This window comes from Camelus bactrianus, chromosome 7 (genome assembly GCF_048773025.1).
Source record: "Camelus bactrianus isolate YW-2024 breed Bactrian camel chromosome 7, ASM4877302v1, whole genome shotgun sequence".
Lineage (NCBI taxonomy): Eukaryota > Metazoa > Chordata > Mammalia > Artiodactyla > Camelidae > Camelus > Camelus bactrianus.
The window spans coordinates 5,265,355-5,283,186 of NC_133545.1; the positions used below are offsets into that span (position 1 = coordinate 5,265,355).

Consider the following 17,832-nt stretch of genomic DNA (forward strand, 5'->3'; position numbering starts at 1 on the left):
AGGGGCCCTCACATGGCCCTATCCATCTCCCAGGTCTCTGATCCGGGCTGCAGGGGAGGGGACCCGCCAGCAGCTGCTCAGTGGCCGACTCCTCCCCACTGGCCAGCTCAGCTGTCAACACTCGCCTTCCGGCCCTGAGTGTCCTGAGGCCCTGCCTGGCTGCTCAGGCTGGGGACATTGCGCCCCGGAGACCCTCCGTTAGACCCAGGCGGGCGATGGGCAGGCGGCGGGCAGACACCCTGCCTGCCCTTGAGCATCCTCAGGCCTCCTTGCCTAAATAAGGGAGCTGCAGCTGGAGTGAGCCAGCTGGCCGGGGGGAGGGGCCTGCGGCTAGGCCAGGGTTTTCCGAGGGGCTGGGCCGCCGCAGCGCCGCAGGGCCCCGAGCCCGCCGATTGGGCCTGCACTGCTGGCCCCGCGCTGCAGAGGGAGGGCGGGCCCTTCGCACGAGGGGATCCCCAGGCTGGAACCTCGCGTTCAGGGTCTTCTCTTTGATCCCGCAGCTAGGAGGCCGTAACTCCTGTCAGAATGTCCCTCTGTGCAGGAGGGCCTGGAATTACCCCAGAGAGGGCTGTGTGTGTGTGTGTGTGTGTGTGTGTGTGTGTGTGTGTGTGTGTTTACGTTGGGGGAGCGCCCCTGCTGTGGGTGTGTGCCCCTCCTAAATCTCACCCACCCTGATCTCAAATGTTGGTGGCCAGGGGCCTACAGATTGTCCTGCCCTTCACACTTCTCGGGTCTCCCCTGACCCTGTGCTCGTCCTCCCAGGGCCCAGGCCTCGCCTATGTCACCAGTATTGGTTATGGAGCGCATGCTGTGTGTCTGAGCCTGCCTGGCATGGTGGGGGAGCAGGGCATAAGGGACTTGCCCTCTCCCTTCAAGTCAGGTTCCTCAGTCCTCCCAGTCCCGGGTGGCTAGGTGGGTGGAGTGGTGGGGGTGCGGGATTCCCAAGACTCCTCCCTGACCGCCTCAAGGCGCCGTCGCACCTGTCCTCATAGTTCCCCTACCTAAGGGTCCCTTCCCCCTCTTGGGGCGCGCGAGTCCCGGGGGCTCCTGGGCTGAGCGAGGGGCTGGGGTAGGGGGAGCCCTCGACGCGGCTCAGCCAATGGGAAGGGCGGGCGCGCGGGGTGTGTGGGGGGAGAGGGCGGCGCTGCGGGCGCGCGGCTGGCGGGAGGGGGCCGGGAGGCGGGGGCCGGAGCCCGAGGGGCGCGCGCCGCGTTAACCCTTCCGCGGCCGGGCCGAGCCGCAGGCGCAGCCCGAGCCGCGGGCGCCGGAGCGGCTGTCCGCGCGGCGGGCGGGAGCCGGGAGCCTGGCGCTCGGGCGGGTGGAGCGCAGCGCGGGGACGCGGCGGAGCGGAGCCTGCGGCTCGGCTGGGGCCGGCAGACAGGTGTGCGGGCGGCCGGGCGGCCCGAGCTCAGGCAGCTCCAGGCCAGGCCCGCGGTCCGGAGCCGGCGCCGAGCGGGGACCTCGCGCCCGCAACCCAGTCCCGGCCCCGCCCGTGCTCTGCTTGGCCGCGGGGCGCGGGGATCACGGCCGGGCCGGGCCACCCGAAGCCTGTGCTGGGCCGGGCCGGGCCGGGCCGGGTGGGGGCCCGCCCGGCCCGCCCATGGGCTCAGGATGCCCGTGCGGAGGGGCCACGTCGCGCCGCAGAACACCTTCCTGGACACCATCATCCGCAAGTTTGAGGGCCAGAGTGAGTGGGGGAGGGGGCCGGCGGGGAGGGGGCTCTGGGGGTGGGCCGAGCTCTCCAGAGTGTAGATGGGGGGCGTGCCCGGGCCGTGTGCATCCAGTAAGTGAGAGTCAGTGGGGGCTGGTGGCCCCAAGGCGCTGGCCAGGGGTCGCGGGGGCAAGGCTTGGTGCTGGGGGCCGGGGGCTTGGGGCCAAGGGGCCTGGTGTTGGGGCACAAGGTAGGAGGCTCAGCTTATGTTTTCGGTATGGGGAGAGTGAATGTAACACCCTGAGTGTGCAGGGAAGGGAGGTGGGATGGGAGGGTGCAGTTATCTCTAACTCTGGGTGTCTGGAAGTGGATGGTGCTGTGTGGACACAAGAACAGAATGTATACGGTCCAGACTGTGGGACCCTAAGAGCACCGTGCCCATGCTGATTGTGTTGCTAGAGACTGAAAGCCAAACATGCGGGGTCAGTGCCCAGTCTGCTCTTGGGTGTGTGTGGCGTGTGTATGTGTCTCCCATGAGTTTGACCCTGCCCGGGCAGTGGAGGGGGAGCGTGTCTTTGACAAGGCTAGGAACTGTGGGCTCTGGGGTGAGAGGGAATCAGGGCTGAAGCTGGGCTTTGGGGGTCTAACAGGCTCCATGCAGTGACCTCAAGTTGTTGATTTTCCTGTCCCGAGCCCCTTTATGGGGTCTACAGCACCTCAAATGCTGGCCCAGTAGGAGAGGCTTCCAGAAGTGTCCCAGGCTAGGTGAATGTTCTGTGTGTGGTTGTTTGCACCCTCCTGGCATGCGTGTTTGCCCCCAAGGCTGCATGTGCCATGGTGGGTGTGACTGCCAAAGGCCCTGGGAGCGGGTGACATTCCTTGCCCATGACCCTGTGAGCACAGGACAACATGTGCTTGTAACTGTGGTGGGGGGAGGGAGGGGTCAGTTAGATGGGCAGCATTGTCTGAAGCAGAGGAACAAGATGATCCTGAGGGGGAGGAGACTGACGTGGCGGAGGGCGGTGAGGCTGGGGCTTTCCTTCCCACAAGCTCCGAGAGGCTGTGCAGGCACGGGAAGAACCTGGGCTAGGAGTTGGGGGCCTGCCTTCTGGCCTCACCTCTGCCACTGACTGCTATGTGACCTTGAGTGACTCTCTTCCTTGTCCTAGTCTCAGTTTCTCAGTTTCCTGGGAAGGAGGGGGTGGCAAAAGGACCTGGATGTGAATGGGGGTCTGTGGATGCAAGAACAGAACGTACATGGCCCAAACTGTGGGACATTTCAGGTTCCTTCTGTCTCAGAATTCCAGGAGCTCAGGGAAGGAGGTGGGGGTGGGGCCTGCCTTCGAAGAAACTCACTCTTCTCTCCAGGCCTGGGAGTAGGGGGTGGCCAGGTGGCTGTTCCTCTCAGAAGCTGGCGCGTGTGTGGCTTGTACTCAGGATTGCCCTGGGCTCAGGTGGAGATGGAGGCTTGGTCGGGGATCTTTTCCTGTTGACAGGGAGCCCTGCCTTCTGGGGTAGATGGCTGCCTGATAGTTATGGGGGGCCTGGAGAACTGACCTAAAGATGACCTGACTTCAAAAGTAACTTCCTGGAAGCCAGGCTAAGGATGGGGGAGAAGGCAGGAGGAGGCCATGCAGCAGCCTGGGCCCTGCCCATGGGATTGCCCAGGGCTGCAGCCTGAGGGCTGTGCCCACTGGGAAGGGACAGGGCAGAGTTCCGATTCTTACTGAAAGCCCCAGCATTAAAGGCCAAAGTGCCTGGAAACCTCTATGTTTATAAAAAGCTCTTATCCACAGAGCATCTTTCCTGGCACAGCTGGGGCTGCTGCTGCTGCCTGCTGCTCACCCATCAGCCTGGCTTCTGGGGCAGGTGTGATGGGGGTGAGCCAAGTCTAGCTGCAGTAGGTCCGTTGGGGCTTCTCACCTTAATGGGGCCAAACTAGGAAGGCCTCACATCCTTGGGGGAGACCCCCTTTTCTGGGTCTGTCTCCTTACTAGTGAGCCACTCTCTCTGGCTGGCCCTGACCTCTGGGTCTTTCCAGGGTTTGGAGCTGCAGGTCGCTTTCCTTGCTCTCTATGACCTTGGGCTTCTGCTTGTGACCCTCAGCTTATTCCTCACCTTCTGCCAGAAAGGTTCCAAAGCTGGGTCTGTTATTTACAAGCTGCAAGATAAGGGCATGTTCTGAACTTCTTTTGAGTCTGTTTCTTCATCTATAAAATGAGGATAGTGGCCGGGTTATCAGAGTATTAAATGAGAGAAAGAATCGTAGATGCTCATGTGGTACTACTTTCCTCTTCCTCTTTGGTACGCCCACTCCCCAGCCCCTGACTGCCCTTGGAGGGGGCGCAGAAGTCCCAGGAAGTACTGACCTGGCAGGGTCCGCAGATACTTGGGGGAGTGATTTCCTAGGGATCCCCGGGGTAAGGAGTGCTCAGGGAGCGCCTCTCAGTCTAGAGGGCAGGGGTCAGGAAGAGAAGCCGGAGCCGGTGCAAAGGGAAGGCTGGCCGCCATCTCTGGCCCTTCCCAGGATCCCTCTCCAGGCCCAGTGTTTATCCCTCCGCCGCGGCTGCTGACACGCGTTGCTGACACCCGCCCAGGCTGGCCTCGGCCCCGGGCGCGGAGGAGCGGGGCGGGGGGGGGGGGCGCAGCTGGCAGCCCGCCCGGGGGAAGCCACGCAGCCAGCCCGCGGGCCGGGCGGGGGAGGGGGCGGGCCACCCGGCCGTCCCCAGCCGTGGCACCTGTGTCAGGGCACAGCTGCGTTCGTCCCTGCTGGGGACCCCAGTCCCTGCTGTGCTTCCTGGGGCGAGGAGTCCCCGGGGGTGGGCAGCTGTATGTGACAAGAGAATGCGGGGAAGGTCTGGGAGCCGGGCAGGCTAGGGTCCCTGCTCACGTGCCCTCTAATCTCCGCCCCCCAGGCCGCAAGTTCATCATAGCCAACGCTCGGGTGGAGAACTGCGCTGTCATCTACTGCAACGACGGCTTCTGCGAGCTGTGCGGCTACTCACGGGCCGAGGTGATGCAGCGGCCGTGCACCTGCGATTTCCTACACGGGCCGCGCACGCAGCGCCGCGCCGCCGCGCAGATCGCGCAGGCCCTGCTGGGCGCTGAGGAGCGCAAAGTGGAGATCTCCTTCTACCGGAAAGATGGTAGGCGGGGGCTAGGGGCGGGGCCGCGGCGAGGGGTGGAGCCACGGTGGGGGCGGGGCCGAAAGGCCGTGTGTAGGGGTGGGGCCGTGGGTAAGGGTGGGGACCGTGGGTTGGGGGCGGCCTGAGGTTGGCTGGATCCCGGGTGGGTTCCATGGGGGCGTGATCCCAGCAGGGACCTTTGCTGTGCGCCAGGCGGGAGGCGCGGGCTGGGCGTTGGGGCTGCAGGGCGGACTGGGTCTCTACTTAAAGCACTCTGGTGGGATGGTTTACGGGGTGACCAAGAGGCTGCTTGGCTGTGGGTCCTGTGCCTCTGGTTCCTTCCTCCCTAGGCAGATGTGGTGGGCACCTTGAGCTAGGTGGGTTGGAGTTTGACGGCCCCTGGATGGCAGGTGCGTGCATGGACGGAGGTAACAGAAGTCCAGGCCGGCGGCTGGGCACTGACCTCCGGCCACAGGCCTCTAGTTACCCTAGGACAGCCCCTGCCAGGTGACTGGTCTGGGGAGTTGTCGCTGAGGGCGAGCCGGGGAAGGGCGGCAGGACTCTGGCTCGCTCTCTGCTGCCCCTCTCCTGCCCCCTCTCTCTTGCACTTCAATTGCACCTGGCGGGAGGTGTGTGCCTCTCCCCACAACCTCAGTTCCCTTTGTCTCATCTTTTGAGCGCCCCGCCCACCACCTTCTCCTGTGCCAGGTGTCTCTGCTCAGCCACCGCTTCCCGGCCCAGCTGCTGTGGGCTTCCGGAGAGCGGATAAACAAACCCTGAGTGGAGCTGCTCCCATACCTCCAGCCCTGGCGGGGTGGGCTCTGCTCAGGGAGGGCCGTGCAGCAGGTCTCTGGGGGACCTGCAGTTATCAGAGACTGGGGAGGGGGTTCCAGAAGTTGCCACTGGACTTTTGCTCACCAGCATGTATCTGATGAGCATTTACGGAATCCTTGTGAGCTGGGTGCAGCAAGAGCAGTGTAAGAGACAGATGAGGTCCGTGCCCGCAGGGAGCTTACCTGCTGTAGACAGCACTCTCTGTCTCCCTCTGGGGCATAGTGAGCCAGCAGCCCCTGTATGCCCTTAGCCCTGTACCTTGGAACCTCCCCTGAATGCTCAGAGTTGGCTGAGGCTGCCCTGCAAAGGCTTACACCCCCCTGCTTTTGCAGAAGTGCACAGTTGAGATCCCTGGATAGCATTAGATGGGAGATGGTCTCTGGGGCCCTTGGGAGAGGGTTTGCTTGCAGCAAGTGGGCATTCTGGCTGGAGGCAGCGGCTGGGAGACTGGAGGCAAACTCTGGAAGGCAGGGCCTTCTGTGCAGCTTTTCACTGATGTCTCCCCGGAACCTAATCAAAACAGATCTGCTTTAATATCTGTCTGCTCATCTAGTACTAGCTAATGTTGGTGGGTGCCTTTTATCCACTGGACCCTGAGCTAAATGTTTCACTTGCGTTATCTCATGGGCTCTTCACAACAACCTTGGGAGGTGGATACTGTTTTTTCCCCTCCATTTTATGGATGAGGAAACTGGAGTTCAGGAAAATTAAGAAACTTCCCTCAAAGACACACACACCTAGAAAGTGCAGGGCTGGGAATGGAACCATGTCTATCTGATCAGAGCCCTGTCCACTCTGCTCTGCTGTCACAGATTAAAAATGACACAAAATAGTTATAGGTATGCCTATGTACTGCATGTTACTTTATGTACACATTTATTTTGAAAGTTTGCAAACCGTTGATATAATGAAAAGAATGTGAATGCCCAAGTCCTGGATTCAGGTCTAACACCAGAGATTCTATGCTATGGGCCAAGCTGGTTACTGCCTTGAGCCTGTTTCTACTTCTGGTTTAGTGTGCCTGCTGGGCCGCTTGGCATCTGGGGCCTGAGTGCTTCTGTCTTCGCTGTAGTGTGAGTGAGGAGCTGGCCCTCCCTCCTGCCCCAGGCTGGTGACTTCTGAAGAGGATGGCCATGGGACCCCTTCTGCAGAGGTGCTATCATGGAATCTTGGTGACCTCGCGGATCGCCTAATCCAGTCCACTCAAGTTACAAATGGAAAAACTGAGAAGCAGAGGTCAAGTTACCAGTGAATCCGTGGAGGGAGTGGGGCTAGAACCCAGGCCCCCCACCCAAGTTCAAGCTCTTTCCCCACTCCAGGTTACTACTCCAAATGGGGCTGTGACCCAGAAAGTCATATGCCAGCCATCTCTGCCTGCCCCCTTCTCTGCTGTCACCTAGTTTCCATGGGAATCAGGTATCTCCTGCCGGCCCATAGGCTGGCCTTGTCCCTCAGGCTTTGTGGGCCCCTACTTGTCCTGGCCCTCCAGGCCTAGGGTGCAGAGATATTTCCTCTGCCTTCCCTCCCTCTCCCTCTGTGCAGTCCCTTGGGCAGGTCTCTGTGCCTGACCTGGGCTGTGTGTGTGTGTGTGTATGAGCATGAGCTCACAGCTTTGTGCATGGGCAGAGGAGAGAGGCAGAAGTGAGGAATGCTGATTCCACCTCTTGTTTCTGTCCAGGCCTTTCTCAGGGTCTCGGTCTGGGCCAGCCACAGCAGAGTGGGTCCCTGGGCTTCAGCCCCGGGGAGGTGGGTGGCTGGGGAGGAGGCGGGACCTTTTGCTGGCAGGCGCCACTGAGGACAGCTGTGCTGTATCGGTGCCTCTAGGCTAGCTCTGTGGAGTGTCAGGGCCTGGAGCCAGACAGCCCCATTATTTAGCTGCTGGGGCTGCTGGGAGGTTGGGAGGCCGGACTTCGGGGGTGTGGACTGGACATGGGGTGCCAAGGGCTCACTGGCCCTGTGTTCCTGCCCCTTCATGTCAGGCCAGGATTAAGGTAGAATTGGGAGCCGGGCCCCCGCAGCATGGGGCTGGCAGGTGGTGGCATCCCTGTGGGGCTCTGGGCGTTGCCTTGGTGGCCGGTGATGCCGGGCACACCTGCCCTCCCACATTGCACTGGAGTAGGCCGTGGGCCTCTTTGAGCACGGCTCCTCCTCTTGTGCTCCCCTCTCTGCCAGGCCTCATGGAGGTCCCCTGCTCTCTGTCTCTTGTGTTCTCTCTGCTCTTTGTTCGCATCTCTCTGCCCCGCCCCCCCCGCCACACTCAGCGTCTGCCTGTGCCCATGGTCTCTGTCCCTCTCTCTCTCCCCACGGTCTTTACCGATTTCTCCCTGCAGCTGTCTCTCTTCTTCCCTCCCTCCAGCACCCCTGAAGTTTCCTCTTTGCCACTCTCCCTTTGCCCTGGTGTCTTCCGCCTATCTGGGCTCCATCTGGAAGTCTCTGTCTGGCTCCCCGTACCTCTGCCTGTCCTGGCCTAGTCTCCATGTCCCTGTGTCCCCGGGAGCCTGTGTGTGGGTGAGGATGGGGGTGTCTCTAGAGAAGAGTCTGTCTGCTTCTCCATTCCAGTTGCAGGCTGGTTGTCATGGTAACAGGGTCAGAGGGCCCCCCACTGCAACAGTTGAGCTGTGGGCTGGGGGAGGGTTGGAGACCAGAGGGCCAGCATGCTCCCCAGCACCCTCAGAGCCCATGGGGAGCCAGAGACCCAGAGGTGGCCCCACACCCACTGGTCTGTGGTCCCCAGACTCAGACTTCAGCTTCCCAGGTGCTTGTGCAGGTACTCTTGGCACCAGTGCCATTCCTCTGGGCCTCCTGTGACCTTCCACACACTCCGGGCCATTTCCTTATCTCTTCCCTGGTCCCTGAAATCAGACTCCTCACTGTGAGGCTCCCACACCACGCCCTTCTGCATTGTGGCCCCGAGCTCTGACTCTCACTGCCCTCCGTCCCCACCAGGCAGGAACCTGATTGTCAGGTCCCCAGACCGCCACCAGTCTTGGTTGCTGGTGAAGGGGTATGTTGAGGCCGGCAGGCAGGTCAGGTGGAGACTGGCGCCTGGGTGTATTCTGCACCCTTAAGATGGAGCCGACCGGGGTGACCCCCAGAGGAACGCGGTTAGACACAGGTAGCACTTTTCTTGGACAGGAGAGTGGGGAAGCCATTAGGGGTCTCCCTCCACCTTGGGCCTTTTGGTCAGGGCCTGGGGCAGCTTGGAGTCAGGTGGGGGAGAGCACCTGCTCCGTGGTGGCCAGGAGCGGGGCGGGGCTGCCTCAGGGCCCAGCTGCTTTCCCTCCGCAGCTCCAGGGGCTCCCTTGTGGGGGGGGGGTCATTCCTGAGCGGGAGCAGGGTGCCCTGTTCTGCTTGGGGCTTCCTGTCCCAGCTCCACCCTGGGGGCGAGGCAGGCCTGCCATGACTGAGGGTGTGTGGGCCACTCCTGCTCTCCTCTGGGGTCTGGAGAGTGTCGGGAGGGTGGCTCCTCCGTGTTGTGTCTGCTGTAGCCCCCGAGAGGAGCTATGTAAATATTTGTGCAGAGCCGTCTGGGATGGGAGCAGAGTTTGATGGTGGCCTTGGGCTCTGGGGAGGGGGGCTGTGGGCAGCAGGGGGGACCAGCATAGGGGTTGGAGTGTGAGATGGGTGAGACTCTGCCTCTCTTCTGCCCAGAGGTGGCTTCCAGGGTGGCAGGACTTGAAAGGTTCCAAGAAAGTTCTTTCAAAATTAAGTATCTTCCCCGAAGGGGCCTGAAATGCCTCTGTTAGGGAACCCCTTGCTTGGGCTGAGAACGAACCTTTTTCTTTAAAAAGACATTCTCTGTCATCACCCCTCCCCTGTAAGCAGGGAGGGACGTGGAAATAGCTAGCCTTCAGTGTGAAGGAGTTTAACAGAAACTTTCCTCCCTGCTGTGGGGTCAGGGCCAAAGAGGGGGCACGGAAGGCCACCTGGGGCCAGTGATGAGTATGGGGGGGGTCTGGATGAACCGCTGTCCCCCTAAAGTCCCTTCCTGTCCTTAGTCCAGGGGCCCATAAAGATCTCCATCTTGTGAACTGTGAGTGGCCTCAAGTGGACTCCTCTCCATTCCTACCAAGTGTCCAGGGACTAGAAGCACCTTGAGGGCAGGGCGGTATCTTCTCCTTGACCCACCATCACCCTCGCCCACAGTTGTGGTTGAGGCTGCCATGTCTGACTCCCCCACTAGATTATAAGCTCTGTGAGGGCAGAGAGTGGCCTGCTTTGTTCTTTGTTGTATCTGTGTGTGTACTGCAGAGTGGGAGCTCAGTTCATGCTTGCTGAATGAGTGAATGAATGAATGAAGTGGGCAGTGTGCTGTGTTGCAGAAACCCTATCCTGGGAGTCAGAGTCTTGGGAGCAATTTCTGGTTTAGTTACAGACTTGCTGTGTGGCCTTGGACAAATCACTTCCCATCTCTGGGCCTTGGTTTCTCCCTCTCTGAAAAGCCTTAGAATAACAGAATGCCACGGCTGGGAGGGATCTTAGTGGATGAGGAGGCTGTCAGGGCCAGAGGAAGGTGGGTCAGGAAGAGGTGGACTGAGGTGGCCACTTAGAGAGTTTGGAGAACTCCAGCCCAGCTGAGTGTGGGGGATGTTGTGGGCTGCAGGGAAGGTACTGGGGATTCTCACCCTCCCCGCCTCAGAGATGGACCAAGGAGGCCCGGACCAGGGAGCTAAGCTGGGGGAGGGGACGATGGCCGCTGCATGACCAGCTCTCACAGGCTCCCTCACTGTTGTGACTACACTTGTAGTTTGCAAGCTGGGACACACGCTTTGTGGCAGGTGGTCCTTAGACTGGGGAGGCCTCCTCTCCATCATTTTACGGGAGTGAAATTCTCACTTGGAAAGGCTAAGGGGACTTCCCCAGCTGGCAGGTGCTTGGGTGAGAATTCCTATCCAGTGTTTCTCTTTCCACTCGAGTCCTGCCCAGCATGGAACACCACCGCACAGGCTGACTTGCCTCAGAGGGCCATTTTTCGGCATGATGGTCTCAAAGCCCCAGGAAATTTGGGTGTTAGCTTGGGCTCCCAGAGCTGCAATTCCTCATTCGCTAAGTGGGATCATAACACCTGTCCTCTTGGGTACCGCTGGGAGAGGTTCAGCAAAAAGAGAATAGAGGCAGGGCAGTATCGAGTGCCAAGGCTCTTGGCACCCTACTTGCCATTAGGCAGGGCATCGCCCACGCGGCCACAGGTACTGGCCAACCAAGGAATTGAGCCGACTCAGGGCCGCAGCATCCCTGTTCCCTACAGCTCTCACTCCTTGCCCTGCACCCGGCTTCTGCATGCGTGTGTGTGTGTGTGTGTGTGTGTGTGTGTGTGTGTCTCTCTCTCTCTCTCTCCCCCCCACCCCAGGCTTTTGCTGGCCCCAGCTCCTGCCTCCTCCCTAAATCGTGGAAACCAAGATATTCGTGTTACTGGTTTTTTCTTTCTCTTTCATTGGTTTTTCTCCTTTTTCTTTTTTTCTCACTCCCCATCCGTTAGTTCCCCTTCCCTTAGGCAACCATTCAAATGTACTTCCTGTGAATGTGTTGCTTGCATATGTTCTTGCAAAATGTGTGTTTTGTCTGGCTGCATGTAGGTTTAATTTATGTAAATGATATGTGCTATATATTGTATTCTGGTGTTCACTTTTGTTACAAAGGAGTACGCCTTTAAGTCCAGCCAGGTTGCTCCTTGACACTGAGTCCGTAGTGTCATATTCTGTGGGGTGCTCCCACCTCATTTCACCTGTCTGCTTTCCTGGAGAGGGCCCTCCACATTGTCTCTATAAATGATGCTGCAGTGAACATCCTCATCCATGGCCCCTTTTGGACTCATGTAGGGATGTTTCGGGGATTCATCCCCAGGGGTGGCGTTGCTGGGTCACAGGGTACGTGGACATGCAATTCAACCACGCACTGTCCAGCTGTAACCAGCAGGGCTGTACCTATCACCGCACTCCCACGCAGAGCAAGGGATTTCTATTCCCCCGCATCTCTGCCACACCTGGCATCATCGGCTGTTCTAATTTTTGCCAGTGCAGTGGGTGAGAGTGATACCTTGCTGCTTTAATTTGCATTTCTTTGATTTCATGCGAGTCGGAGCATCTTGTTGGTAGCCGTTCAGGTTTCTCTCCCGCGAGTTACCTGCTCATATCCTCTGCTCATTTTTCTATGACGCTGCTGCCTTTTGTTCTTGTTGCTTTGCCAGAGTTGCTTATGTAGTCTCGAAATACAGATGTATGCAGTTAAATATCCAGCACGTATTCTGGATGTTATTTCCTGTTGAATCAAGATACTGCACATATCTGCTCCCGTTCAGTCATCTGTTAAATTTATCCAACAAAGATACTTCCTTTTGATACAAAGTCATGGATTTTGAGCTTTGTTTGTGCTTTTGAAGTTTTGTTTAAGAAATTCCTCACCATTCCAAGGTTGCAAAGGTCTATGTTTTCTTCTATTAACTTAATTGTTTTACCTTTCTCAGTTGGGTCTTTGATCCATCCTGCCTACCGCTGTCTGTGGTGTCAAACAGGGATCAAGTTGTATTTTTTCCATATACTGAGCCAATTTTCCCAACACATCTAGTAAACAGCCTGTTCTTTTCCACTGATTTATGGGGCTACCTTTATTACCGGTTAATTTCCCATATATCCATCGATCTGTCTTTGAACTCTTTTGTTCCAAATATTTATTTGTCTGTTCTTGCATCAAAACCACATTAAAAATATGGCATTTAGTATGTCTCAGTATCTGGAAAGGCAAAGCTTCCCTCTCTGTTCATCTTTTGAAGGTTGACACAGATATTGTGGACCTCTCTTCTTCTTTGTAAATTTCAGAGACAGTTTATCAAGTTCCTGGGAAGAAAAACCCCACTAGGATCTTAATTGAAATTAGGTTGGTTTGGTAGGTTAATCTGGGGAGAATTGACATCTTTGTAATATTTGTCCCATCCAAGAGACTGGAGTGGCTCTCCATTTATCAGATCATTTTTGCATCTTTTATTAGTTTAAGGTTTTGTTTTGTTTTTCCCCATAGAGGCCCTGTGCATTCTTGGTCACTTCCTAGATATTTTATAGTTTTTGTTGCTATTATGAAAGAAATCTTATTTTCCACTACCGATTCTAATAGCTTAATGCTTGTGGAGAGAAATGCTGTGTGTTTTGTGGGCCGATCTTATATTTGGCAGCCTTGCTGAGTGAACTCTCTTATCAGTTAGTGCTAATGGTTTATCTGTTGATTTTATTGGTTCTCTAGGGAGATGATCCTATCATTTGCGAATAATGCTGGTTTCCTCTTTATGCCTGGGTCACTGCCGTATGTGTTGATGCTGGAACATTCCATCTGCCTTTTCAGCAGGCTCTCACATGTACTTGTGTTTATTTGCTGGAGACCCTCCAGTGTCCTGTAAGGTGGGTGAGTCAGGGAGGAATTGCAAGTCTCGGTTTAATGACCAAGAAGCTGTGGCCGACTGGGTGACCGATGGGACAGGGCTCTCTCAAAGCGTCCCTAGGTTCTCTGGGATATGCTGGGAGCCAAGGTGGGAGCGCCGTTTGAGAAGCTCGCTGAGCCCTGGAGGAGGGCAGGGACCTCGGTTGTCTCCTGGTGGACCACGGCTCTTTGTATCCTTGCCACCCGTGGCTGGGTGGTCAGCTTCCATGTTCTGTGCTGTTGACTGGATTTCACAGTGCTTCAGCAAAAGACATCACCTAATTCCCATGGGGGTTCTCACTGCTGAGGGTGGGTTTGAAATGGGCAAATCCTCTTGTGGAAGGACAGTCAGTGCCCCTGGATCTGAAAGGGAGCTTAGAGGGTGGGGAGATGGCCCTGGCCACACCTGCCGTCAGCACAGGTCACTGCCCGGAGTCCACAGTCAGTCCCTGGACACCTGCTTACCCAGTACCTCCTGTGAGCCCAGCCCCACCCTGCCCTCAGGGCTCTGGGGGGAGGGAGGAAGCTTACCCCGGAAGCCATGCACAATCACCTCCCACATGAGGGATCTAGTTTGAGAAGAGTTCTCAATGAGAAACGTCCCTGTGGGCCAGGTGGAGCAGTCAAGGAACTCTTTGTAGAGGGGGCCTTCGGGGCCTAGAGGGTTGGGAGGAGCTAGAGAGAAGCCGGGTGGGGCCGCGGGGAGTGGGAGGGTCTGGTGAAGCTGGGGTGTGCTGGAGGGGGCGCCCGGACCCGCCTGCTGGGGACTTGGCCAGTCTGTGTGTCCCGGGATGGGAGGCCCAACTGGGAGAGCAGGCTGAAGGATGTGTGGGTCGGGAACAGGGGATTCTGAAAGATTCTGCGGAGGGACAGGCTCCAGGAAGCAGGAGGAGGGAGGTTAAGTGTGGAGGCCTCAGGGAGGCGGGGAACGGGATGGAGCTGTGAAGAGAAGCTTTCCCCGAATAAACATGGCCTGGTTTCACCTTCCTGGGCTTCTGTGGAGCGGGGCAGGGGTGTGACTCCCAGTTTACAGACTATGAGGCTGCATCCTCAGAGGTCGAGTGGGGCTGAGCCCCAGAGATTTTCTAGAAAGAGCTCTTCTCCCGAGGACGTCACAGTGGCTTCAGGGAAAGACAGCACATACAGGCCACCTGCAGGGGTGTGGGTGTTAGTCTGGATGACTGCACAGGCCCTCTGTATGGCCCTATGGGTCTCTGCGAAGGTGTGAGGCTGGAGGGGTGGCGGGAGGGTCTGTCTGGAGATGCTTCCTCTGTATGAGCTGGGGTCTGGATTGTGGCTCCCCATCCCTGTCCTGCAGTGAGTATCTGCGGGCGAGTCTGTCCCACTCAGCTCCTGGAGTCAGGATAGGATTGCCCCCACCCCGTCTGTTTCACACACACACACACACACACACACACACACACACACACACACGCGCACACACACTTAGGCACACCCATTCACTGGATGGCCTCTCAGGCGTCCCTGCTCCGTCCCTTGGGCCTGCAGTGTCCCTGGCCCTCTCTGGGCCCCTGTTGCCCATGAGAGCGGTGTTAGCGACACGGTGGCCCCCGGCCAGGAGCAGCTCCTGCTGCATCTTCCTGTCGCCGCCACCAGGCTAAATATAACCTGACACTGCACAGCCCCGGGCCGCCGCCGGAGACAGCCTCTGCCTGGGGGCGGACAGGCCAACTGGAGCCCCAGCCTCCTGCCCTCAGCGTGACTTTGGGCCCAGCTCCTCCTGCTCCAGCAAGGCAGGAAGGCGACTAGGGTGAGGATGGCTGCCTCCCCGAGGTCACCTTCCCTGCAAGGACCCGGCACCCTGCCTTGTTACAGCTCTGGATGCTTCCACAAGGCCATCTGTCATCTCATCTGGCACCTGGGGCAGGAATCACTTGTCCCTGCAGTACCCCTAGGGAGTCTGAAGCTCAGAGAGGTGGGTGGCCTGCCCACAGTCACACAGCAGTTGCCTGGGTCTCTTGAGGGTCAGGGCAGATCAGCTCAGCTCAGTCCCCAGGATCCCTCTCTCTGCCATCTCATTCTGGACTCCGAGCCAGGGAACCTCGTCTCAGGGAGGGTGGGCACCCCAGATGCTTCACATGCATGTGCTCGGTTAGTGTTCGAGGGGCTGAAGAGCCGCCTTCGAAGGAGCTGTGATGGCACCTAGTTTGCAGACGAGCACCTGGAGACTCTGCCTGGGGAGCTTGTCCAAGGACACTCAGGCCACCTGCAGGCCTCCCCTTCCCCTGCTGCCTGGTGCTGCCCTGAGAGATAAGGCCTCCCTGCAAAAGCAGAGGGCAGCTCTTGCCTGGGGCACAGCCAGGGGTGCCCAGAGTTGGGAAAGTGGGTTTGGGGCTGTCGGTGGGGCCTCTGGGTGGGTCGGGATTCAGGGTGGGGCAATGCCCCCAGGTGCACCGGCAGGCGGGGGTTGGCACCACGGGGAGCAAGCCAGCGTTGCATTCTGATGAGTGACGTTGCTCTTCCCTGGAGTCAGGAGGAACTGCGGCACCTGGCAGGTGGCCAGGCCTAGCTCTCTCGGGAGCCCCCCCAGCTGCCCCTTCCTCTTTTCCCTTCCTCAGTGGCCTGCAGTGAGCTGCATGACTTCTGTGGCTGTTATAATCTGAGACCCAGAGGAGCCTGTCAGTGTGCAGCTATCCATTCATGACTCCCCTCCTCTCCTGGTCTCCATCCCCGCAGGGCCCAGGGTGCCCTTAGCCCCAGAAGGCAAGCAAAGGCTGGGTGCCCAGCCTCCTCACCGAGACCCAGGTGTCTCAGCTGGGCCTGGGCCTGGGGGCTGTGAGTGGGGTGTTCTCCGGCTTCAGCCACATGGGCCAGGTGGCCTCAGGGGCCTCTCTGTTCCTGAACCCACCCCCCCAACCTGCATCTCCCACTCTTCCTCCTCCTTTTATCAAGACCTCCCTTGGGTACTGGATGAGCTCCCTGGGGCTCGGGGGGAGGGCAGGTGACTTGCCCAAAGTCATTCTGATGCCATGAGTAAAGGCTCCTTAACTCTTGTGCCTGTGCCCCACCCCTTTGCACCCGGGAACCCCACAGGCTTCCTGTGGGTGTGGCAGGGGTCCTCTCCGCTTGCTTTCTTCCAGTCGGTTCCCTCCTTGCCCCTCCTCCTGGTTCTGGCTGCCTCGGAAGTGTGGGCCATGCCTGCCACAGAGCGGCTTTCGACGGAACTGCAGCCTCACCCGGCTCTGGGGTGAAGTCAGCCTCAGCTCAGAACCTGCTCTGGGGGGGGGCGGGGCAAGTAGGAGGAGAAGAGGGGCAGAGTGCTGAGCAGGGTCTAGGGTGGGTAGGTGCAGAGCTCCTGGAGGGCAAGGCACCGTTCTGTGCATCCAGCGCCAGCCCAGCCACAGACTCTCATCACTTCTTTGCCCAAGGTCAGAGCCCCACCAATTTGTTTTGCACCCAGGCCCAGTTCTGGCTGTCCCTGTGTCCCACCTCTGGCCTGCTGACCTCCAGCTACCCAGAGGGACCCCTGCCCGCCATAATTCCAGCCAGTGATGGGATGGGGTGTGCTGAGGTCTGGCTGAAGAGCTTGGGGTGGGTATTGTGCTGGCTCACGGAAGTCCCAGCCAGCCAGGCAGGGTGGTGGGAGGCAGAGCCTGATGGGGCCCTGGTGAACGGGGGCCACCTGCTTTCCTTGCTCTTATGTCCCCTTGAAAACAGCAGCTGGAGCCTACTGCTCCCCCACCCTCCACCCCCCAAATCCTGCCCCAGCCATCAGGCAGGGCTCCAGTTCACATTTTTGGAATAACAGGGCTTTTACAGGGTTATTTGAAAGGGAAAATTCCTTGAATATTGACAAAGGGAGAGGACCAGGAGGGCTCCATGTGCATGTCTGTGGGTCTAGGGTTGGGGAGTGGGACTGGGCTGCTGAGGGGGGGCTTATATCTGGAGTTTGGGGGCCTGGCAGGGACTGGCTGGCAATTTGGGATGCTAGTGTCCTGGGCTGTCTGGGCTGCAGAGTGCAGCTCTGGCCTCTCTTGCTGGGAAGCTGGAATGAAGTGGGCATAGGTGCTGAGGCCTCGAGGTCAGAATCCTGAGGCTGTGCACTGGGGCAGGATCCCCAGGCCATCCTGAAGGGCTGCGCCCATTGGGGTTCCAGACTCTGGACTTATCTAAGATGAGTTTTCCAGCAAGGAATGAGGATCAGGGGCCTGGATCACTGGCTCCCAGGGGTGGGGTGTTGGGGGTCTGCAGGGTGAAGGTTTCCTGGTCTCTAGCCTCTCCTTAGTCCCTTTGAGGGCTAGTCCCTGTTCAGGCCGCTGCCGGCCATCACCATATTAGGGCATAAACTCTAGGCGGGCTGTCTGGGTGCCAAACGGTCTCCAGCTGGGCCCGGCCTCCTGCAGCTCCCAACACCACAGGCGGGCTTCAGCCGGGCCATGTCAGAGGCCGGAGGTCAGGGGACAGGAGCAGCTACTGGAGGGAGACCCAGAAAGAGCCCCCCAGCTCAGGTCCTGCAGGCTGAGCCATGAGTGTCTGGGATGCGGTGAGTGGAAGGGCTTTGGGGTGGGGCGGAGAATTCCTGGCCAGCCCCTCCCCTGGTCCAGCCCCCCTCATCCCAGTGCCACCCTGTTTCAGTTGGGTTCAGAGAATCTCCTTCCATGAGATAAATCCCACAGCTGTTAGAGGCGCTGATCTTCCCCTTCTCAGCTCTTTCCCCTGGAAAATCTTCCCTGAGCCTGGCCAGCATCTCCCAGGAATCAGGCCCTTTGTGCCTGGCCTTCTCAGGTCCAAGGTGAAGCTGCGGCTGCACTCCCCAGGGCTAGGTTGGCTGCCAGCCCCTCCAGGTTGTTGGTC

At 58.8% G+C, this 17,832-nt stretch overlaps 1 protein-coding gene across 6 annotated transcripts in view; it reads left to right on the plus strand.

The window, feature by feature from the left end:
• The first annotated feature begins 1,251 nt into the window (after positions 1 to 1,251).
• The window catches only part of KCNH2 (potassium voltage-gated channel subfamily H member 2), a 32,551-nt gene continuing 15,970 nt past the window's right edge, over positions 1,252 to 17,832 (plus strand). Inside the window, exons 1-2 of one of the 6 annotated variants that reach the window (XM_074366775.1) lie at positions 1,252 to 1,687; positions 4,567 to 4,797. In XM_074366775.1, the coding sequence (XP_074222876.1) occupies positions 1,612 to 1,687; positions 4,567 to 4,797 (307 nt within the window). In that variant the 5' untranslated portion in view covers positions 1,252 to 1,611. Of the gene's footprint in view, positions 1,688 to 1,884; positions 1,902 to 4,461; positions 4,481 to 4,566; positions 4,798 to 17,367; positions 17,522 to 17,832 lie in introns of those variants that run through there. The other 5 variants (XM_074366771.1, XM_074366772.1, XM_074366774.1 and 2 more) reach the window with 5 other exon arrangements.